The sequence below is a fragment of the Anguilla rostrata genome, chromosome 18 (assembly GCF_018555375.3).
Source record: "Anguilla rostrata isolate EN2019 chromosome 18, ASM1855537v3, whole genome shotgun sequence".
Classification (NCBI taxonomy): domain Eukaryota; kingdom Metazoa; phylum Chordata; class Actinopteri; order Anguilliformes; family Anguillidae; genus Anguilla; species Anguilla rostrata.
The window spans coordinates 9,946,802-9,971,123 of record NC_057950.1 but is presented as its reverse complement, the minus strand read 5'-3'; the positions used below and the strand labels follow the sequence as shown (position 1 = coordinate 9,971,123).

At 46.1% G+C, this 24,322-nt stretch overlaps 2 protein-coding genes across 7 annotated transcripts in view; one reads left to right on the top strand and one right to left on the bottom strand.

Annotated features, from left to right (window-relative positions):
• The window catches only part of LOC135245019 (fibulin-7), a 22,241-nt gene extending 6,231 nt beyond the window's left edge, over positions 1-16,010 (bottom strand). The window contains exons 1-4 of one of the 2 annotated variants that reach the window (XM_064317775.1): positions 14,842-16,010; positions 13,943-14,048; positions 5,664-5,835; positions 1,616-1,792 (exon numbers count right to left, since the gene is read on the bottom strand). In XM_064317775.1, the coding sequence (XP_064173845.1) occupies positions 1,616-1,792; positions 5,664-5,820 (334 nt within the window). In that variant the 5' untranslated portion in view covers positions 5,821-5,835; positions 13,943-14,048; positions 14,842-16,010. Of the gene's footprint in view, positions 1-1,615; positions 1,793-5,663; positions 5,836-8,220; positions 8,376-13,942; positions 14,049-14,841 lie in introns of those variants that run through there. The other variant, XM_064317774.1, reaches the window with a different exon arrangement.
• LOC135245018 (zinc finger CCCH domain-containing protein 6) lies at positions 11,302-24,234 on the top strand. 5 transcript variants are annotated; one of them, XM_064317769.1, is made up of 12 exons: positions 11,302-11,488; positions 16,008-16,209; positions 16,846-16,968; positions 17,397-17,637; positions 18,027-18,166; positions 18,510-18,683; positions 18,918-19,032; positions 19,271-19,380; positions 19,692-19,906; positions 20,250-20,707; positions 21,252-21,452; positions 21,818-24,234. In XM_064317769.1, the coding sequence occupies exons 1-12, from the start codon at positions 11,373-11,375 to the stop codon at positions 23,293-23,295; spliced, it is 3,573 nt and encodes a 1,190-aa protein (XP_064173839.1). In that variant the 5' UTR covers positions 11,302-11,372; the 3' UTR covers positions 23,296-24,234. The 5 variants fall into 5 exon arrangements, with proteins under 5 accessions (XP_064173839.1, XP_064173838.1, XP_064173841.1 ...); XM_064317768.1 differs by having other exon boundaries at positions 21,249-21,452; XM_064317771.1 differs by having other exon boundaries at positions 11,303-11,488; positions 18,555-18,683; positions 21,249-21,452.
• The last annotated feature ends 88 nt before the right edge of the window (positions 24,235-24,322 follow it).

Sequence of the window (24,322 nt, the reverse complement as noted above, 5' to 3'; positions counted from 1 at the left end):
GACGGGAGGTTGTGTTAGGTAGTGTTTGGCAGCCCCCTGCCCCCTTGTGTGCTTGTTTGCCTTTTTTTCCAGGCTCCCGCACGCGCCTCTCGCAGGCCCTCTGGATATTTTTAAACGCCGCCGACGCGATTTTCATATTTATGCCCCTCTCGCTCCTCAGTGGTGCCTTTGTAGCAGCCTCCAAATTTAGCTCTGCCTTCGCTTTGCTGCTGCTTCCCTCCAGAACCTCCACAGGGGTAATATTGTCCCCGCGCAGGGCACGGCACTCCCCCTCCCGCCCCCTCGCCCCCTCGCCCTCTCACCCCCCCCTCGCCCCACTGTCACAGGCTCCCTCTCGCACCACTTGGAATGTCCCGTCCAGTGCCAAGAGGCTCAGACAGAGGAAGCCGTCAAAAGCGTGCTTTACATACTTGCGCGCTATTAGCCCGCGGACCCATTTAATGAAAGGCACAGGGACTTAACCCCTGCCTACCGGAACCTGCCACGAACGCTGGCCGCTGGAAATGAGGCGGGAGAGAAACGTGAGCGGGGCAAGGCTGGCTTCCAGTAGAGCCTGCTAGCGCTGGGCTTTCAGAGGGTACCATGGAGGTGGGGGTGGAGGGAGAGACAATGCAGTGCGGAATGCAGTACAGGTGTTTTTAGTGTCCCGGGACATTTGAATGTCTCTTATTTTGGATGAAGGCAAGGATCATAGCCCCCAACAACCTGAAGAATGCGTCCTTTCTTCTCCCTTATCTGAGTATGTGTGGTGAGGAACCTCTTCTATTGATTGATGCCCCCCCCCCCCACTCCTCCCAGTTCCCTCGGTCCCTCTCCTCTCTTTCAGGTTTCCATTCAGCCCAGCCGGTCAAGGTCGCCCTGAATGGGGACGGGAACTTCCCCCAGGGCCCTGGGATAATGTGGCGGCCGCGATGGGCTCAGGAATTCTGCCGATTCAAGGCTTGTGGATTGGGGATTTTTTTTGGGGGGTGTGGGGGGGGCTTTCCTAATCCTCGGAGATACACCCCACTCACGGTGCGACAGCATTCCTCTCCTTTTCAGATCAACCTTCACAGTCTCATCAGGTTACGTAATCCTCTGTAAGCACAGTGAGGCTTGGGTCCCACTCAGGGACCAGGCAGCTTGGTACACGTGTGTGTGTGGTTATTACCACGGTGTGTGTGTGTGTGTGTGTGTGTTTATCCACTGGTGTTTGTTTTATAAACCACTGTGTGTGTGTGTGTGTGTATTACCACGTGTGTGTGTGTTGTGTATTACCACGTGTGTGTGTGTGTATTATCACGTGTGTGTGTGTGTTGATTACAGTGTGTGTGTGTGTGTGTGTATTACCGCGAGTGCGTGTGTATTACACAGTGTGCATGCGTGTATGTGTATGTGGTATTTGTGTGTGACCATGTTTGTGCTTTCTACTGCGTAAGTGCACGTGTAGGCCAACAACAGCGAGCGTCAGCATGTTCAGGATTAATGCCAGCCCATGGAGGGGAGCATCTGCACATCAGATTCCAGGATGAGCCAGCAAACAGCCCCATAAGCATTACATTTGACAAGCAGCGACGCATCTTCCACTGGTCCCCTCCCTGATTGGTGGACGGAGGTCAGCTGGGCAGCGTTTTACCTTTGCAGGCGGTGTCCACCCCGCTCCAGGTGCCGTTCTCCTGACACACGCGTGTGGCCGGACCCACCAGCTGATACCCCGTGTGACACGCGAAGTGGACCTCGTGGCCTATCAGGTGCTTAGAGCCAAATTTCCTTCCGTGGGACGGGGCGTCAAGGGAAGGGCAGGTAGAGGGAGCTGTTGGGGGAAAGGGCAGGATACAGAGGAAGAAAGGAAGGAAGGAAGGAAGAAGGGAAGGAAAGGAAGTAAGAAAAAAAGAAAGAAAGAGTGAACGAATAATATTCTGCTGTCAGGAGCACATCCAAATGTCATTACAAGCACTGGAAATGTCCAGGAACTTTCATGGGAAGGGATGCTGGAAATGCCTCATTTAATCCTTGGAGTAGGAATGTGTTCTTTGGGGGGGGGGAGTGGTCAGTGTAGGGGGGAGGGTGTATATGTGGATCACTGACTATGTTTCCTTTAATTTCAGCTTGTGGAGAAAGAGTGAAAAAGGTCTGTACAACAATAGTTTATTGCAACACAATCACTTATAAAGTTTTGTATAACCAGAAAGCAATGGCTCTCAAAATCAGCTGTATCTATTGAAAATAAATCATCTGAGATGTTTGCATTTGATTGTCTTCTCTTGTGTGCAGGTTTTGGATTGGTCTACAAACAATATGCATAACACAATGAACATCCTAAAAAAATTGGAATTGTTTAGCCAAATTTGAGTGTCTTTGGCAAACTAATACCCAGAGATTTTTACAGTATGAATTTCTGACAAAAAACGGTTTGGAAAATATGTAAGGCATGGTTCTGTAATATACAAAACCATAAGTAACATATGAAAGGCCTTCTGGAGTAATCTGAAGCACATGGTTTTCAAAAGTTCCCTACCACTACATTTTAGGCATGCAGCATTCACTTTCATCCATGATTTACGCAGCTTACATTCTTTTTATACACAACATATTTACATGGCTGGATGTTTTACAGGAGCAATTCAGGTCAAGTACCTCGCCCAACTATACAACAGCAGAGCTCCACCTGGGGATCAAACCTACAGCTTGGCAGTTGCAAGCCCAGTTTCCTAACCATTACACTACACTGCTGCCCACAGCTGGGCTTCAATTTAACAATGCGCCGTATTCACCGACGAAACCAGTTACCGTGCCAAACTGGAGTGGACTCATTCATTAGGTTCTATTGCCTCAGCGACACTTATCAACCTGTCTCTACGTCAGCCAAGAACCGTCCACAGGGCCGCGTTCAGTGTTGTTACGCCACCCCGCTGAGCAGAATGTGTGACAGCTTCAGCGTTCGCAGCCAAATAACACAAAACCACCACACCTCCAATTCTGGCACCTGACGAGCAAGACGAGACGCGTGACAGAGTAGATCCTCATTTCACACCAACGATCAATTTAGGACACCATTCTGGAAGGGAGAGAGTCATCTGCAACCTTGTAAAATCACTGTCTTTTTTGATGGAGAGACAGAGAGAGACAGAGAGAGCAAGAGATAGATAGACAGATAGATAGATAGATGTGGCATAAATAGTATAGTATGCTACAGTTTGATTTATTGCCAAACATCTTCAAAACAAAAATTATTTTCAGGACCTGACAATTTCAATCCAACAATTTTCCCACATCCTACATTAAAATCACTTTTACTTTTTTCTGCAATGGATACAAGCCCCACACGAGGCAGATATTACAGACAAATCATAATAGTGACCTGACCCTGCTGACGTGTTTGAGTAGATCACTTGGTGTACACACATCCTCTCCATAGACCACAAGACCTGAATCACACCAACCTCCGGAATCTTTCCCACCAACCCGGCAGAATCCTCACGACATCAAAACAAGTGGATTTCACTCTGAGCCCCACCACTAAGAACCAAAGCTTATCAGAAATCCTCTCTTGGCTAAGATGAATGTACAAATGGGAAGGAGGGGGACACCAAATACCATAAAATCATAAGTTTCGCATTCATTGTGCTTCAGCCGGGGTTCCCAAACAGTCTATCTTCTGAGCCCGCAAACTACGTAATGGGCGGATACAGCTTCTGTGACCCGCCCTTATTAAAACAAAGCATGCGCTGGCGCAACACTGTACTCGCAGAGTTCTCACACTTTCAACGACGCAGGCACAATGCCATTGTAATCCGACCTTTGACCTCTGATTCTCCAGTCTAATCCCATCCAAATTACAGCAGCCGAGAAAGAGGGAAGCACAGAAAGGTTTAAAAACCGGGAAGGTCCATGAAAAAGTGAACCCGGCCTAACTGAGAACTCAAAGTGTAAATGGCCCTTACAGGCTTGGCTGATAAATGCTCCATGCGCTCAGTGAAACACTGTCCCTGAGTTTCACTTCACACAAATCAGCCCGATGAAATTTACGGGCCCACAGAGGGCAATACAAGAACTGGGTTTCTGCGTACGTTTCGCGGGTGAGAATCGAAAAGGATTCGGTTCATGTCCTCACGCAGTGTTGATTTATAACCCCGGGTGGGAATGTGGAACACATCAAAGTGCATGCAATGAGGTGGAAAACCACTCCGCAGCCAAACACAGCCTGCACGAAAGAGTCATGTTGTAATTATGCATTATCATGAGAAATACAATTCCCTTCCTAGAGCCTTTGTGAAAGACAGAAACATGGACAATCTCACTCATTTGTTACTGTTATGAATCACAGATAATTTTATTATATAAATTTGCCTTAGGAGTAATTCTCCCTTGAAGTGCACACTGGTGCTACCCTGCATGCCCACTGGCTTTTTTTTGCAAATGGCCCAGTATGAAATAATCCATGGCCTGCACTCTTCCCACGGCATAAATCTAATCTTCCCTGTTTTCTTTGCCTCAGGTGGTGACAGACTGCATTTCCCTGGATGTTGGCCCGAACCTCAGGCCCATCGCTGTGCCAGAGATGAGCCAGAGATGCAGGGCAATCTCCAGCTCATTCCTGTCCCTGTAAAGATTCCACAAGAGTACTCTGGACTCTACCACTCCAGATGCCAGCATCTAGCTCTCTGCTCTTCTTGCTGCTGGTGACTCATTTCTGATGAACAACTTGCTTTAAAATTAGTTTTGGCCATTTGGAGATTGTGGTCCAAAGAAAATAACACACAAAGCCAGCAGGTCATCAGAAACTCCTGCAAATATCTAAAATATCTAAAATATAACACTGCACACAATAATGGTGGGCCAAACAAAAACACTAAAACTGAAATAAAATTTTAAGAAACCCAGAAAGTGAACTATCAATTTAGCTATCCAACTGTGTAATACAGGGGTTTTAAACATTTTCTGCTCCAGTGACCCCCCACCCAGGCTCAAAGGCATCCAGGGGACCCCCACCATAAGTTAAAAAGGGTTACATTTTAAAGAAAGGTTTTATATTTTGAAATATTGTATGTCCCCAAATCTACAGTCATTGCATATCAAGTCTAGCCAGCGAATTTCGACAGCACCCTCAACTACCCGTAGGGACCTGCGGACCCCCTGTTGACCCTGGGTGTAATGGGATAGTATTTCAACATGTAAGCTGCCTAAGTCACTCTGGATAAAATAAATGAATAATGTAATGCAGTGGAAATGCACTATGACTGCCCCACAGGTGGTCTCCATGTGATCACACAGATCAGTACTTCTAAAGGAATGAGTTCTGTCCTATACATTAGACACATTCCAGGCAGTTTACAGATGCGGATTAGAAATGCAACAAATAAAATCCCTTCACTGTTCAGTAAATACGTACCTACAAGAGAAACGATCAAATATGAAAATGTTTAAACTGAAGTCGTGAAATTATTATTTTTTCTATTTCAAGCGGGAAAATAAGAATAAATGTTGCTGAGAGCCCCTGACCTCCCTTCGGTCACGGTTGGAAAAGCCTGAACCAGTAACAGTAATGCTACAGTGACGAGCACACGCCGCAAACAAAGGCCCACATTATTCAGCGTCTTTCCTCAGTTTACAATGGGTGCAGCTGGCTGGCGGGAGGCTGGTGAGACGTGACCGCCCCCCCCCATTCGGCGCTGCGCATTTACCCAAGTACTGGTCGGCCTGGGGGAGCCTGGAGACCGAGCTCTGCAGGGCCGCCAGTTTGGATTTCATGATCCGGAGCCCTTCGGTGAATCGCATCTCCTGCCCCTTCAGGAACTTCTCCATCTGACGCAGCACTCCCACCACCTGGTGCCTGTCCATGCAGCTCGCCGCACCCTCCCCACCCAAAAGAGCACACACACAAAACAACAACAAACACACACAAGAAGAACACTCAGTTTTATGACTGAAACAAGGGGCACCGTAACCAAGAATAGGGATAAATAAATAACAACATTTGGCATTGTACTTGATAATACATGACTTTACTGTGTATGTAATAAAGCCATTTTGATATTTTCTCTTCTCCTTTGAACACCATGGAATTCAGATATCTGCCTGTTGGATAGTACAATATAATCATTTACGGTGACCTTTAATGCTTTTTCCCACTGTTCACTCAGTTTTCCTCACTTTCCAAAGAGCACCATTTGGAGACACTAGATCCTACAAACATAACTGTGGATTTGGGTCATTTTTATTCTTCAGACTCAGTTTATGTTCCACATCCAGAGAAACCCAGGACCGATCATACAAATACCAGTACCTAAATATGGCCCAATGTAGCCACGTTTTCACATTAAGTGAACATATTCACGTAAAAGCACACATCACAAGCTGTTAAAAACAGTGAAGTTGACAGAACGTACTGAGTTTGAAAACATATGACTCCCAATAAACTCAGGGCTGGGTCAACAATGATGAAACATTAATAGTGCCAGCCCATGATTCACCCTGCGCCTGTTGAAAGGGGTGATGTCATCCTACATTACAAGCAGCTTTGTGAGCAGGAAGAGCCTGGGATCATTGTCGTTGACATTTCCTTCACCAGAGCACCTACTGAGGGAATGGCCAACCCTAACACACCCAAGGCGTCTTTTACACAGGTACCATTTTAAAGGAGACGCTCACACACGTACACGCACACGCACGCACGCACGCACACACACACACAGCCACCCATATAACTCTGTAACCTCACACGAATGTCACTGCTGTCTAAGGTTGGCTTCGGAACCTTACTGAAGCAGGTTGGGCTGCTTCCTCTCTTTCTCTCTCTCTCGCTCTTTGTCTCTGTCTCTCTCTCGCTCTCTGCCCCCCTGCAGCAGAAGAGTCTGGCAAAGCTGCAGCTGGATAAAAGCTGTGCAGCAGATGTCAGTGGGACCTCTGTCCAAAGAGCCAGTCGCCTGTATATTTTGGATGGCATGGAGCTCGGGCTCACTGGAGGGGACCCCAAGAGGCTCGCCTTTGTGCTCCACACAGCTGGATCTCAAATACAAAAATACGAGTCTCACAATTAAGGATGCAATAAAAAATTACTTTCCACATTATCTCGTGGAGATCAGAATAGCCTTGGAAACTGAACATGACTTCTTTTGTCTGTCGCCTTTTGCCTGTGAGAGTTGGATTATTATCTGGCTGGCAAGAGTGCGAAAACGGTTATTTTGGTTAAAATGGGTTTTAGAACTGTGGCGGTCAAACAGGTGGTGGGTACTCTGTCTAAAGGTGCAAGTTGACGTATGTGAGTAATTTAACCATCCCCAAGGGCAGAGGAACACACCACTGATTCACAGCAATGACCTCAGATCCATATGACAACTTTTAGACAACTTTCTTAGATGCCAAAAAGGTTATCCATGTTCAAAGCATTTGTCTGCACATAAACGTTCAACTGACCGCACACCAGAGAGACCTGCCAATAACAAAACATGAAACAGTAACCTCTGACCTTCCAGGTATGAAAAAATAAAATAAAATAAATCCTGATGGAGTACCAGTATGGAACAAAATGGCAAGGAGGAACAGTTGCTATGTTTTGCTAAATGAAAGCTGAATTTTTAACTGCATATTATTATTCTTATGTTGCATTTGCTGCAGCTGTTTCTAGTTTCAAAAATATCTATAAGAAAACGAGAATCAAAATATGTTTTAATTCCATAAGGTATTTCAGCCCCTTTGGACAATGAGAAAAACTCAGTGGGTGACACAGCTGCCATTTTCCTGTAGATCTGCATTTCCAGCGTAAATAAGTATAAAAAGGCTTGCCTAGCATGCGACCTTTCTTTCGCTAATCACCTCAGCTATGCTTTGACATTCTCTCTCTCTCTCTTTCTCTCTCTCCGTTCCTTTGTGGGCATAGCCACATACCTTAGGGCATTCCACCATTTAGTAAAAGAAAAACGTTTTTTTCTCAGTTTATGAACATAAAGTACAGAGGAAAATTGGAATTTCGTTAGTTTTACCTAGTTTTGCCAAATTACTTACAAGGCTAAATTACAAGATCAGGAGAAAGAAAACAAGCTTAAAAACATGTTTTGTTATATTCTATTAGCCAATATAATCTGTCAAGTTTATATTTTAGAAATAGCCTACTAAGGAAAGCCAGCACCACCTGCTTTGATAAATTTAAAAAATTTATCGACACAGGGCATGCATTGCATAATGTTTATGATTTGCATCAAATCCCGTCTAACGACTCTTCAAAGTAAAGTTGTTACCCACCTGCGTGCCACCGTGACAATGATCAATCGCTGTCAAACACAGCAGCAGTAGACAGCCGCATCGTACTCCCAGAGTCATGTTAATAATTCCGTTGGAGATATAGTTCTATGCAATGTTCTAAACCTGTAGAGAGAATCGGCAGGTGCTAGCTAGTAAATATCAAAGTAATGTGATGTCAATACAATTTCACCGACAGGTTCCAAGTCTGAGTTCAGGTCAGTGATGCTCAACTGCTGTCTCCTGATGCAGCAACAGCTGGGATGCGGTCTCGTGTCCACGCGCTCCGGGAGCCAGGAAGAAAGTTGAAGCTGCTACCTAACGTCCCCCAGACTCCCACGAGCAATGGAAGTAATAATCCCTCCCACTAACACCCAAGCACAGCGCTAAATCCTTACTGGTAAATGTTCTTCTCTTACTCAGAAAGTCACCGTCATCTGGTTGTAGCCTCGGCAGATGGCTTGAATCGAACGGACTCCTAACGCGCAATGCGCGTAACTTTTCCCCTCAGGATTTGGAGAGATATAGGAGACGTAATGATGAACATTATCATCTCTTTAAAGATATAACGCCGTAGCACACTTAGGTCTTCTCGGAAATATTTTTCGAGCTGTATCCTAGAAATATGGTGTTGAGGGTTCGAATCTAAAGGAATGAGAGAGTAAACTGATAAGACAGCCAAAATTAAATTAAATTAAAAATAAAAAACTCCTGAGACATAAATCAGTGTTTCAGTAGTTATGTTATTATAGAGTACCCAGAGTTACACGTGACACTAACTTGCCTGCTAGATTCTTGAGCCTAATCATTCTTCATTCCGATAGTTTAAAAAATGTTTTCCATGAAACACATCTGTTCTCAGATGTCAGTTTCCCATTAAGAACACAATAAAAATTAACTGTGTGCAGATCCCTTGAAATAATATCTCTTTGACTGCACCGTTTGTAGTCTACTTCAGAGCAAAGGAGCAGCATATACAGCACCAACATGTGATTAAAGTGGGGTCCACAGATTATTACATCCCATTATGATGTTGCTTTCACCATCAGTAACTTAATTCTCTGTATGATATATTTCAATATTACAAAATTATAAAAACCAAAATAATCTGGTCCAAGTATCATATAAATGGTCTGGCCTCCTCTTTCATCACTGCCTCCACCATGCCCACTTCTGTCGCCGCCAGCCACTCCCCTCGATCGCCACCTGGCCCCGCCCATCATCTGGGTAGCCACCTTCAGGAGTGTCACCAAGATGCCACTAATTTGATTGACATGTTGGTCATTTAAACCTACACCCTGAGCTGACCAGAGGAGAATGAGACCCCTTGAGTCTGGTTCCTTCCTGGGTTTCTTCCTATTCGTTAACAGGGAGTTTTCACTTGCCACTGCTGCCTTGGGCATGCTCCTGTGGGGGTTTAGGCCAGAGTTGTCTGTGAAGTGTATTGTGACACTTGTTTGTGAAATGCGCTATATCAATAAATTTTGATCTGATTAGATTAATAATAGGTAAATTCATTTAATTTAATACAAAGTTTTCTAAAAACAACAGAAATGTAGCATTAAAAGAAGCATTGGGTAAATCTGCTATTCCCTAGTGACAGATAAGTGACAGTGACAGTTCAGTGCACTATCAGTGCAAAGCCATGAGAGGTCATTGTGAACTCCAGTGTCAGAGCCTTGTAGACCAATAAGGAGATTCACTGCATTGATATTAATTCTATATTACCACTGATAACTGGTGTTTTTCCACATTCCGCTATATAGCCTGTGATATTTGCGAGAAGTGTTGTGTTAGAGGATACATCTACATTTGAGCTCCATTTTATGCCATTTTTCTGCATCAAAGACATCAGATGCAGTCTTCACAACACTCAGCCAGCCACCAGAGTTTGTGACATTGGTGACAGTGCTCAGACCAACATACTCAGACCTGAGATTTTGGAGCATGAGAACAATGCCTTGTACTTTCAATATATTTAGCAGAAACTCTTATCCAGAGCAACTTAAATATTTCTTAAAGTGGTTCAGGTTTAGTCCATTTTCCTCAGGGGTACACAGCACTAGCTTCACCTGACAACCTGAATTACAAGCCCATCCCCAACTAACCATAGTAAGCCCACTGATACTTGGAATATGATACCGACATATGAAAACTTGAAAATATAGCCAGTTTTTCAGCCGGTAAAGCATTTTGTAGGTTAAATGTTCGTTATATTTAGCCTATTCTTACCAAGGATTTTTTTTCAATTTATCAGTATGACTAGGATACCCTGGAAAACAAATTCAAGCCAAATTTCTACTTAAATATAAGCCGAATTAAATCCACACAACGTCGATCTGCCGAAGAATGAATCTCCCCTCTATATCAATTAGTAGGCTACTCGAGGTAGCCAAGATTAATTAAACGCTTCCCAGCAACTTTTGCACAGGACAGGTTAAAAAAGCGTGCCAGTAGATTTTTCTGAGGGACAACGTAATTTGCAGTTTTTGTAAAAAGGGGGAAATGGTTTAAAAGAATACAACCTACATGCACAGATGTGATGTATTGGCACTTGTTATCATGATGAACCGGCTAACAGCATACAGGAAACGTGATAGCTTAGTTTTAAGAAATTGTTTTATGAATTCTACAGTGATATACCGCCATCTTGCGATATCTAAAGGTACGTCTCAATATTTCGGTTAAATAAAATGTCTACCGCGCCAGAACTGCAAAGATATGCGTACTTCGACGTTTCTTAGTTTATGTCTTATCTGACGAAAATTAAGCTTCAGTTTAAAACGTTGAGCACAAAATACAACTGCATAGCTACACGTACGAATAATGATAAAACTAAAAACAGCGAATATGCAAAAGACCGAAGCATCGACATAACAATTCCGCAATAATGACGCAACGTTGCATTTCATTGGATAGTTTTATTTCTAGTCTTTCAAACATGACTGTTTAAAAAGGGTAACTTATTGACAGTTGACCAAACCAATAACGTTACTTAAATTTGCATGATTTCACAATATTGACCAATCGCTACACACATGGACTTGCGGCAAGTAGGGTTAGATTGACCTGATAGGTCCGATTCTTCAGGAGGAAGGATACGAATGCTCTCTTCAGGTTCATAGCAGCCATTTTGAGAATGCGTTGCGGGAGCCATGTTTTGTCAAGGAATAGAAACCATCGAAAATGATCACATTTCTGTTTGTTTCACCCTCCGTCGCCAATATTTCACCAAGAAAACAGTCAACCGACGGGACATTAGCAAAGCGGGGTATCAAAACTGTGTTTACAGTTTTAAAACATCATTGATAAGAGACTGGATAAAAGTCTGTGTTTACTGTCTGTCACTGTAAAGACTTGTAACCGTGAGTTTTTTCAAACTAATGCAATCCTTCATCATCTCACAATCCAACGTCTCCTTGAGTGACTGAATGCAACTCACTCTCGTTTCGGGAGAAAGGCAATTTCGTTTCCATGGCTTTCGCGAGCCTTTCCTCCAATCCCCCAAACCCCGTTCTTCACAAAAACATGACAGACTCTGAACTTGCAGGGGATGAAAGGTCGAGTAACATTCTTATCTGAACCTTCTTCTGCAAAAGGATTATCTGTGCGTGTAGAGTAAATGCTTGTATTTTTTTGGACTCGCCGTGAAGGATATACTGATGTGATTCTTGGTTTTGGGTGAAGTCAGGCCGTATAGCTAGGTAGTTAGCATTTAGCTATCCCTATTGTAACGTTACATAGCCAGTCAGCTAGCTATAGCTATGTTGCATGCCTTTTCTTTTTATTTATCGGTAGCTAGTTAGCTAAATATCACTAGATTTCTTCCGTGCCACAAAAGCACTTGTAATGGTAAGCTGTGCTGTCCATCGAGATGAACCGGTTTGGTCGAACCGCCGTTGTTTTGTGGGACGCTAGCTAGCAAGCTAAATGGGAGGTGTTTTTTCTTTGGCATGATAGGAAGGGATGAGTCGACCATTTTGAAAATGTGGCTTGTGGATCGTGGATTTCATGTTGCCCAGGTTTTTTTTATGTAAATGAGGGTGACGTATGAGAGCCTCCCCACAATCATGGGCTTTGCTTTCCCCCTTGCGAGCACTTCAGAAGCTCTGCTAGTCAGAGAGTGTATGGGACGCGTTCAGCATAGTTCGCATGGCCAGATAATTAGTAGGACAGCGTTGGGTTTTGACCACTGTACTTCCGGATCTGACCGTTTTTTGGATATGAGCAGTTTGTATTTTTATTAAAATGTGCAATTATAGTACCTTGGTGTTTATCCGCATAGTAGACATGGATGCGCGTGTGTGCGCATTGCCAATATGATTTGGCTAGATAAGTATTAATCCCCACATAGATCCCAAGAATAGAATGCAGTAGGGTGCGAGTGTATTACTGAGGAATTATCCGAAATTACACTGAACATGCAAAGTTTACAAGTAAATAATTAGCAGTAAGCAGTACTTCAGTAATGTTTTAGAAATTTAGGTTTAGAATAAATATGTTGTAGCAACTAACTTTCGGCAGTAATGGAAAGGGAGGCAGTTATTGGTAAAGGACATTTTTAAGCAGTTTTTATTTATTTATTTTTTTTAAGTGTGGAAAGAAGTCATGGCCCTTTGTAACAGTTTTAAAACGGTTTTTTTAAGGACAGATTTCCCGTAAAATCATGAGTGTCTGTCAAAGGTTTTCAAATAAGCATGGCAGGGTGCAATATTGTGAACTGTTAAGTATTTTGAAGCATTGTGGACATTATCAAGACAGTATTGTAATTACTTGTTTATTTCTGACTATTTAACTGTTGAGATTTATGTAGTCAAAAAAGAAAAAAATATTTAAATTTGTTACTTTAAGTTCTTTGAGATCTTTGAGGATCATAGCATGTAGATTCACATCTAAAGTCCCCAGCCCCCAACTCCCCCTACCATACTGCAACAATGTAGTGCAGTGGCAGCACTGGATAGTGCAGCGTTTGGTCATGTGATTGACTCCTGGGGAGCATGATCAGTTTACTTTTGAGCAAGGTGGTTTCTCTTGGTGGATGTTATGCAGTATAAAACAAAAAAATTGATTTCCTGATTGTGTCCTCTGTTACAAAAATGCAAAGATTATTTAGGATTATTTAAAAAAAGATTCTGCCTGGGACTAGCATGCTAATGACCTGGGAGCTTCCCAGCGTTGAGCCTGAAAGTTGAGCTGGCTGGTGCAGGGCAGCTGTTAAGGTTTCTGAAACAGTGGGCATGTTATCAGTTAATGGAACAGAGAAAATTTCCAAGGGAAAATTATGTTTTTGTTAATTGCAAATGGTAAAACTTTTAAAGGGAACTGGGAAATAACAGCCTTCTTTGACATGGTGCAGCCTCTTGTTTTATTTTAATGTGTATAAACCTGTTACATATAGATACATGGCCCTTACAGATTATATTCTGACTTTTATCACTGTAAATCATTTTCCAAAGGAAATGGGACAGCTTGTCATGGCTTTCAGTTAGACTGACTTTGTCCAAACGTGCGTTATTACATTTTTTTTGTGCATGTGATTGTTGTATTTCATAAAGAAAGTCATGTTCAGATAGTAGGTTTAGCTATATACAATTTGCCAAGCATTCTACCAACACAGTGTGGAAAGAGCCATGGCAACAGTCTGATTCTCCAGTTGTAAAAATCAGGAAGTGGCTGGTTATACTGATCACAAATCTGATACTCCCCTCCCATTGGATGTTGTTACCTGTGTTCCACACTGGTCACATGATCAGGAGCTCAGAAATGGACATTGTCAGTCTCTCTGCTGCGAAGTTCCCATCTGTCCCATCTGCAGTCCAGGCACCCCGCCCCTTTCAGTTAACATGGAATGTGTAACACACAGCATAATTTATGTCATTGCAAAGACAAGCAACACACAACATATGTCCTTATGTCCTGGCAATATGATGATATTGCAGAACTGTGATCTTCTTGTAATGGGCTGGCTCATTGCCATAACAAGCTGGTCTAAAATGGCTGCTAATTGTGGCTTGGTGCACAGGGTTTCTAAATCATTCACTTATAATAGCTCTCGCCCCAGAGTGAGACCACACAGTCAACCAGAGCTTGTACCATTTTGTTAGAGGTCCTGCCTAAGTTGCCTTTTAAAAGTGGGAGACATCCCCGTGGCCCTTTTTGGTTTCTGGCATTTGATTGGTTCAAAGAGTTGGAAATCCAGTTGTGAGATTTATAATGGCTGGGATTGATGGTTCCATACCAGAATCCCGTAGTGTTGTTTTGGGGTGGTTCCGTGGGTTGCCCTGCCAGACTACTAGTTGAATTCCGGAACTTGTAATGTAGAAGTCCCCAAAAGACACTATATAGGGTACATTTGACCAAACTGTGTTCCTGCACAGCCCAGGAAAGATTAGCCTTGCAACTATGGTGCCAGTGTATGTTTTAATTTGGTTGTTTTTATTTTTAACCAATTCAGTTTCCATTGGTGTGGAAGGGCCCTGCTATAAGGCCACTCTGATGTTTCTAGTGAAACAAGCAGAATGTCGGTGGGGGGAGTAAATGTGTTTAGAGCTATTATTGGAATATTACAGTTTGTAATTACAGAGCTGAGATGAACGAGACTGAATTTGTCTAACTGAAACTCACCTCAAGCAGTGGGCCCTTGTGTTCGCTCCACGTCGGATCCTTGTGGGCGCTGATTGTGCCAGCGCCAGTGGGCCTGTGGGAAGAGTTGTTCAGCTCAGCGCGCATAGTGTGACGGCGGCGAGCCCTGCCGGCGTGCTTCCTGTTGAAAACTCTGACAGGCCCCAGCTCAAACATGGCCGCTGCTGTAACAACAATTAATCAGCCGCAGCAACTCATTTGTGTCTCAAAAGATTTCACATCATGATCTACGTCACAAAGCAATGCTTTTCTGCCCTCATCAGAATGCTCTTTCTCTTGCAGTTGGTAGATGTCGGCTATAGCTGAGGATAATTATGTTAACATAAATCAAACAGGGTGTGGATGTCTGCATAATTAGAGTTATTATAGTTCTCTGTTCACTGTTCATGCTGGTTAATGTCATGGCTTGTGGTTGGGTACTAATTCACTGTAAAACCAGGCAAGCTTAACCAGGTTTGGTTTGACCGGGCTCTAGTGGGGCATTGCTGTGTACGGGGCCTCCAGAGTATTTGCTGGGTTCTAGTGGGGCATTGCTGTGTACGGGCCCCCGGAGTATTGGCTGGATTCTAGCTGGCTTCTGCCCATGTAAGGATTTTTGGCCTTCATTAGCAAAGATTGACCTGGAAGCACATTCCTGTGATTGTTGTTCTTTTGAGGGAAATGTATTGGCAGTGAAACAGCATGCCTCTCTTTTGCAGCCTATGGGGGAATTTCAGCAGCTTTCAAATATAATGCTATGTCATGGAAATTCATAAAGCTTTTGTGAGGACTAATAATGCTTGTTTTGGTGTGATAATGTACAAGGCTAGGTGATAGCATTAAGTTCAGCTTAATGACTCTAAGAACAACTAAAAGAATAGGGCTTAGTCAAAAACAGGGTTTGTGATTGTATTTGTTGTGCTTTTTTGTGGTTTTTTGCAGTTTATTTGGCTGTTCATCTTTACTTGTGGGCAGTGGTACGCTATATATTTTTTATTACTGTATAGCTTATAATGGGATTTTACAAGCCTTTTGTGTTTTTGCAGGTGCTTAAATTGTCAGTTTCATTTGATTGTTGTGATTGTCAATTTTATAAACTTGTTTTAAGTGGTGGTTTGTAACACCTGGAGGGAATCCTTCATGTTTTCTAATTATTATTTACTTTAAAGGGAGGATGGGGAACTAGAAGATGGAGAAATAGACGATGAAGGGATAGGCATTGAAGAGGAAGGGAAGGAAATCAAAGAAGAGGATGACAAAAAAGAGAAGGAGCGGGAGAGAGATGACAAATCTCGCAGGCGCTCGAGAAAGAGGTACAGGAAAGCAAGAGAGAAGAGGAGGTCAAAGAAGAGGAGAAGAGACCGGCAGAAAGTAAGAATCCTACTAGCCTGGCACAAAACCAATACAATGATGTCATCTGCCTTCATTACCTTTCCCATCATGCCACTCCTTTCTAGTGATTAATTTGCATGGCCAATCAGGGCTCTGGAATGCTGAAGGTGTGTTCCATTGCAGCTCTTTATTTGATGCAGTATTATACTGATCCAGTCTGTGACTGTGGCTAGGAGTCCGGTGTTTAATTGACCAGAGCAGTGGCCAGGGGGAGAGGGTTTGAGTCAGCAGGGTTTTACTGCAGCCTGTGGGGGGTCTCAGGTGTCTGTGGCCTGCCCGTTCCGGCTGTACTGCGCGTGCAGTCCGCTGCTGAGACACTGCGCAGCTCGGCTGCAGATTACGCAGTCCAGTGTGCGCCCCACGCTGCTGCAACGGGACAGGCCTTAAAGTGCATTACGGACCCTTATACTGGGGAGGAACAAAGGACATTGGGATAAAATGCATTTAAGGGGTTCTCCCAGGGTAGAGACAAATGATGAGGCGTGGGGCTACCCGTCTGAACATGGGGCATGGGATGCAGGGGACTGCGGACTCCTCTTGACATTGAAAAGTCATAGTCGGGTGAGGTGTGACTTCTCTGACCGGAATCTCCTCCCCCTTCCGTGTTGCCCCCAGAACCACTCCCCCTCCAGCTCGGACAGTTCGGACAGCTACGAGTCTGATCACGAGCGCTCAGAGAGACCCAAGAGCAAGAAGAACCAGGGCCCATACCGCGAGTACGACAGCACGTTCTCTCAGGTTAGAAACATGAGCCGCCAACTAATGCTGTTCTTATGTCTTCAGTTCAGTTAAGGCTGCCTGCCTTTTACTGATCATTTGCGTTTTTTTAATATACTATTTGGGAAAAGGTTTCGCACTGTAGGAGACAGAACTTTTGACACAAAATGGGAAACATCTGTCAATGTTTATTTTATTGACAGAAGTCGATTACTTAGTAGCTAATGAATTGGTAGGCTTTCCGCTCTTGTTAGCATAGAAACAATACAAAATTGCCTTCCTGTTTATTCCTGATGTGCAGCGCATGCGATTTGCTTGGTTATACTGGAGATGGATGGAACAGGTTCCAGGCACTCCTTGTGTTTGTATCAGGGTGAGGCCTACTGTAACACACTGCAGTTTTCACCTGTAAGTCATGTGACTCCGGCTCTTTGCCCGGTCGTCTCCAGCATGGCCAGTCCAGCGGCGGACACGGCAAACTGCAGAGACCCGCCTCGCACAAAAACAGCGACTACGACAAGTTCAGCGACTACAGCGAGGACAAGTACGACTACGAGGGGGAGGACGACGACTTCGCGGACGACGTGGGCCACTATCGACCGGGCAAGGAGTGCGCCCCACACAGCAAAGGAGGCCCGTCCAAGGAGCCCATGAAGAGGCCCAACATGAAGGGCGTGCAGAAGCAGCAGTGTAAGATTTCAATTTTATTTCATTCGTTTTTTGTGATATCACTTAATGCTTATTTGCCAGACATGAGAGCTGAACTGTGGTCTTTCGCGCTACAGTGCACCAACACTGTTACTAGGGTTGGGGTCAGCCCCATTTAAATTCATTAAAGTCATTTTGAGAATTAGCCTAATTCATTCAAAAATCCGCATAGAGAAAACATTTTCGTTTTCCGAAAGGACTGAATTTAAATTAAACTGACTCCAGCACTACATAAAACCTGGGCCCCGTGGCCAATCAGAACATCCCGCTAAGTGTCTGTTGCTAGCGGTGTCACCTTGTCTGTGGGGGATGGTGGCAGCAGCATTAGCGCTGCATTTCCTGACCGGAGGGGGGGGGGCTGTGATTTGCAGACCTCGGACCCAAGGGGAGAGGGCGGGGCGGTCTCGGCCGGGGGCGGGGCATGATGAACAAGAACAAGAAGCAGAAAGGCAAGAACTGGGGCCGCGGGCGTGGACGGGGCGGCGACCAGGCTGGGGACGGGATGAAGGAGGTGAGGACTGGCACATGGGCACCCAGCGTAATGTTGATATATAGCAAGCTCTGCCAATAAAGGCAGTCTGTGCAATGCTCAGCATTATATCATTAATATATAGTAAGCAATGCCCATAAAGGCAGACTTTATGGAGTGTGTTTGTTTTCTCCTTTTCAATTACCCTTAGTCAAATGTGAATTTCATTATGAAGATCTTTCATTAGAAGATCTGCAGTTTGAATTTTATATTAAATATGAAATACTTCTTTCATCAGTGTGAAGTTACTATTAACATCATAACGGTATGAACAAAAAGTTGGGTCACATGAAATACCTTCTTATTTGGTGGTTTGTGGGGTCAGAACTTTTGGAGGCCCCTGGCCCACACGCGGCTGCTTCTTTCACAGGACGGGAAGGGTCCGCCCCCCTTTCAGAAAAAACGGCCAATCATGACACAGGAGTTCATCAATCAACACACAGTCGAACACAACGGAAGATACATCTGCAAGTATTTCCTGGAGGGACGATGCATCAAAGTAAGTCTTTTCAATTTAGGAAATCATTTCAGCAATAGGAAAAATATCTTGGAATCACTGGTAAAAAAAAGAGAGATGTTGATAACATACTGTGATTATGACGTTGGTAATTATTTAATGAATTGTTTTTGTAGTTACTGTATTTATGTCATTGCGTTGTTTAGTAAGTGAGGATAAAGCACACTAAGACTCTGAAATGACTGTCTTAATGACTGTCCATCTGTTTCCAAACAGGGGGACCAGTGCAAGTTTGAGCACGACCTAGTCGTACCCGACAAGAAGAAGGAGCTTTGTAAATTCTACATCCAGGGGTACTGCAGCAAGGGAGACAACTGCATCTACATGCACAATATCCTTTCAAAGGGCTGTCTTTAGTGTGTGTGTGTGTGTGTGTGTGTGTGTGTGTGTGTGTGTGTGTGTGTGAAGGTGAAACTTCAGCGACGTATATTTTAATTCATTTTATATTGATTCAGTCAAACTAATGCTTATGATTAATGCTGCAGCAGTGGGATTTTCTGGGCAAATTTTGGCAATTTTGCTGAGAATGGAATTTACTCAAGGTTTGTTTCCTTTACGTGTGGATCCACGCGAATACCCCTGCAAGTTCTTTCACACGGGGGCCAAGTGCTTTCAGGGAGAGAAGTGCAAGTTTTCTCACGACCCGCTGAACGACGTGGCCCGGGAACTGCTGGAAAAGGTTCAGAAATAACATAAATACATACAACATACAATTTCAACATTTAAATAGGCGAAATACAATGCAATTACAACACCAAGTGATTGTGTCAAGTGATTGTACTGTCAGAATGTAACTTAAGCACAAACTAAATACAGTGTGAATAGAACATTATAAATGGCTTGTACATAAGAATACAATACAAGGTAAGAATACAATAAAAGTAATTTGTTGCTGTTTAAACATACTGATGTTTTCCAGGTGCATCAAAACCACACAACTGAATAAGCATGTCCATTAGAGCTGTTACACTGTGACCTCTCCCCCTGCAGGTCCTGAACACGGAGGGCGAGGCCATGAACGAGGACGAGCAGGAGGTGGAGGAGCTGAGGAAGCAGGGCATCGCCCCCCTCCCCAAACCGCCCCCCGGGGTGGGACTCCTGCCCACGCCCGGACCCAGCAGCCCGCAGGACGGCAAGAAAATCCCCTCGCTGTTCGAGATCGTGGTGCAGCCCACCGTGGACCTGGCACAGAAGATCGGACTCAGGTGCTTTATTTATACGCTTTTATTTATTAGCCTTGCAGTAGCCTCTTCTGTCCCTTATCACTAAGAAGCTCATCAGTGTAGGTGTTCTCTGTTTAGATTGCTATATGATTCCTCACAGTGAAAATAAGTTATGTTGTAATTATTATTTATTTGTTTGACGGATGCCCGTGTTCATGCTTCTGTGTATTTAACGAGGTGGAGCGTAACAGGCTAATTAACCTGAGTGAACAGTGACAACACCGTCTTGGAGTCCACCCAGCAGCGTTGTGGTTATGGCGATCTGTGATTGAGGGAGGAAAGGGACACTGAAGGACTTCAGTGTTTTTGTGTCTTTGTGTCACAGGCCGAATTTCTACAACAGCTCCTCCCCCACCGACACCCAGTTCCAAGGGAACGGCCCCCCGCCGCAGTTTGGGGGAGGCCCCGAGGACGGGCAGGGCCCAAACATGATGCCCCCAGTGCCTAACGGGCCCCCAGTCCCTCCCCCGGGTTCCCCGGGCTCAATGGGGGGCCCCCCTCTCCCCCACGGCGGGCCGCCCCTCCCCCAGAGCCCGCCGGGGCAGCCCCCGCCGCACGGCTTCCACCAGGGCCCCCCCATGAACCTCCCACCTCCGGGGCAGCCTCCCGGCTTTCACGGAAATCTCCACGGGAACCGCCCCCCCCAGCAGAACCAGCAGGGACCCCCGTTCCCGCCCTTGCCAGACATGCCGATGCAGCAGAACATGCCGTACCCCACCGTCCCGCCCAACACCGCCGAGTTCTTTGGGGGTTACTACGGTAACCAGGCCATGGGCCCTGGAGGTAGGGCATTTATTTGCTTCCCTTCTCTTTCTCGCGTTCCCTCCTTTCTGTCTGTGTGCCTTTGGCTATTGTGAGGCAGTCATCACATTACATGGGAATGGTGCTCTCCACTTTCACCGTATGCAACTGAATCTCAGGACCATCTGAGAAACAGTATAAAGATTGACTGCTGCTGCTGCTGGAGACATGGAGGCACACTCCACACATTAGCTACTGCATGCCTTAGTGGTGTGTTTCTTTCTGCTCAAGATGAAGCAGATAAACTTTTTTGTTTTCCACCAGGGCGACACCCTGTCGTTACTACCGAATATCCAGAAACACACAGTGAGATGAGCACACTGTACATTTGCTTATGTAAACTTGTTTACAATAAACGTGTTTGTTGAAGGGCTGAAATTCAGAGGGCATGTGAACCGCGTTGTCCTGACTCGAGTGAAATGACGCGGTGAAGCTCTTCAGAGACTGAATGAATGTCACTGTGTAAAGCTCGGCTCTGCCCCCCTCTCCCCCCCCCCCTCCTCTCCCCTCCATCCCACCGAAGAAGGCGTTCACCAGGACCAGCTGGCCTTCGGCTGCTCGCAGGACCCCCAGCAGGGGGCCGGCGAGGCGGACGGGGCGGTGCAGGTGCCCGACTTCCTGCCGGCGGTGCAGAAGGCGCTCTTCCTGCGGCTGAGCCAGAAGCAGCAGGAGGGCGAGGCGGCGGGGGACGAGGGAAAAGGGCAGCGCACAGGAAGCAGAGACAAGGGTGCGAGGGGCCAGCGTCCGGCCAGGGCCTTCTGATGCTTCTGTTAAACTGGTCCTCTTAGGAGGAAGAGAAGAGTTTAGATTGAATCTAAAAAAGCTGTTGCCTAGATATATCCATTGCTATTTTTATCATTATTATTATTATTATACTATATTTTTACTTGTCCAATCTGATCGATCGCGGAATTATACAGCTGGATTTTTACAGAAGAAACTTAGCCCTTGTACTGCCATGTAATTCAGGCAGCAGACCTCTATTAGACTTTGGAGATGTAATCGGACAGTGACTTTCAGTGGTGGTGTACATGTAATATGTGTATGCTCTTAATCTTTTATTTAACAATACTCACCTTCATGGTGTTCCAGATGATGCCACTAACTGGTACTCCAGTGATGAAGAGGATGGGAACAGCATGACGGCCATCCTCCGCTCCCTGAAGAAACAGAACGAAGTCATGAAGCAGCAGCAGCAGCAGCAGCCGCCTCCCACAATGCACCAGGCCACACCGCCTGCGGGGCTCTGCGATCCCCGTCTCCACAAAGACCGGGCCCCGCCCAGCGACCCCCGCAAGGTGGACCCACGGCAACGCGCAGCAGAACTGAGGAAGAGCGCGGAGGCGACCTCTGACCCCAGGCTGGTCCGGGACCCCCGGAAGATGAGGCCCCCTGAGCCAGGCACCCCAAAACCAGACGGGGGGCACCATCACCCCCACCCCCACCCTCACCCTCACCCTCAGCACCCCTCGCTCTCCCACAAAGCGCGCAGCACGGAGGACGACGAGGAGGGGGAGCGAGAGCCCCGGGAGAAGGCGGTCATCATCCCGCTGGAGCCCCGCCCGGGCGTGGCCCTCAAGGACCCGCGCTGCCAGGTGAAGCAGTTCAGCCACATCCGCGTGGACATCATCCTGTCCCGCCCGGCCTTCGCCCACTCCGTGGTGTGGGCCCCGGAGGACCTCATCCCCCTGCTCATCCCCAAACAGGAGCCCTCCATCAACCTGCCCCTGCCCCCCCTCATCGCCGACGCCCGGCTCAACCGCACCCTCGGGGGCCCGCTGGTGGAGCCGGCCCCCCCTCCTGTGCCCCCGCTGGACCCGCGCCTGGCCGCGGCGCGCCTCAAAGAGGGCGTGGGCAGGGCGGGGGGGTTCACCGGCAGGAGCCTCGAGCTGAAGCACCCCCCGGAGAAACCCCTGGACCCCCGGATCAGCCGCTCGGCGAGTCTGGACTCCAAGCCGCCGGCGCTGAGGGAGGCCGGCCCGGGCGGGGCCCTGGACCCCAGGCTCCTGAGAGCCACCACAGGGGGCACCTCCGCCCCCTCCACGCCCGTCAGGGCTGAGCCTGAGAAGCTGCCCCCGTACGCCCCCCGGCTCTCCTCCTCCGGGGGGGGCCTGGAGAGCCCCACTGCCCTTTTAGGGGGGATCAGCCTGTACGACCCGCGGAACCAGGCCTCTGCGCAGCCCCCCAGGGAGGACGGGGCGGAGGCCCCCAAAAAGCCGGGCATCCTGAAACAGTCCTCCGCCAAGCCGCCGCTGTCACCGGCGCACACGGGCGGGGCTGCTTCCGACGGCCCCTCGGAGGCCCCCGCGGGGGGGCAGGGGGGCCACGGCCGGCTCCAGCCCCCCTTGGCCCCCGCCCCGCCGCTCCCGGCCCCCGCCGTCCACAACCTGCCCATCCAGGCGCTGGCGGGGTTGATACGACCCCCCTACGCTGACCCCCGACAGGCCAAACCGCTGGGGCAGCCGGCAGGGCCCCAGGGGGACGAGGACACAGTGGAGGAGCCCGACGACCGGCCCCTGAAAGACGTGTTCAAGACCTTCGACCCCACAGCCTCACCTTTCTGTCAGTAAAACAACCCTGCATTTATTATTATTATTATTATTATTATTATTATTATTATTATTAATAATCAACAAAACGTCTGTCACAGACTGTATGAATGGTGTGTAAGCCACCTCACCCCACCTAACATTATTGACCAGTATATATTTATTTATTTCAACTGTATATAGAGACGAGGACTGCTACACGGAGAACTTTAAAGAGTAAGTTGTATATGCATTTGTGTGTTGAATAGGCGGTCACTGACACCCCTGGTCGACACTCAGTGTTGCCATGACGACTTGCGTTGCAAGTGATGCGCCTGCTCCTGGCGTGGCAGATTTATTTGAACATGACGCGCTGGCTTGATCCAGACTCAGTTGGTGTACAGCTATCATGGGTGTAAAATGTATGTGGTGGGTACAGTAAAAATTTATTTTGTCAGTCACATAGTGTATCAAAGACATGCTATTATGCTATTAAAAGTACAGTATTAAGGGTTTACCTTTTTGTGTATGTTGAACAAGTAAAAAAAAAATTATAGAAACTGCCACTTTTATATTACTGTACAGTGTTTAGCTTATAATTAGACAGATGCATCAAATCTACCAGAACAATAAGTACAAATATCCTCTTTTATCTTCTGCACTCCATTTGTACAACACCAGTACTATGACACTTTTGCATTTGTGATTATTGCACACCATGACAATGAAGAATGTTGAAACGGTCAGCGCCCTGGTTTGTTTAATTCAGATATTATGTACAATACTGTGTTGCTGTATGGTGCTATTTCTGTTCAGAGTAAGTGGCATTTCCCCCCTTTTCCAGTCTCACCTGATAAGGCACATTGTAAATGGCTTCTTTTGTATGATAAACACAGTGCTTGTTATGAATCTCTTCATAAATTTGACTTTTTGTTGTAGGCAACGGTTGTGAAATCTGATAAGAAAGAAAACTTAAAACTATCAATTGTGTTGCGTTGAAGTTTTATAAGTCACTGCCCTCAATAAACTAATACTGTATACGTAGCTTCAGTTGAGGTAAATAAGATTA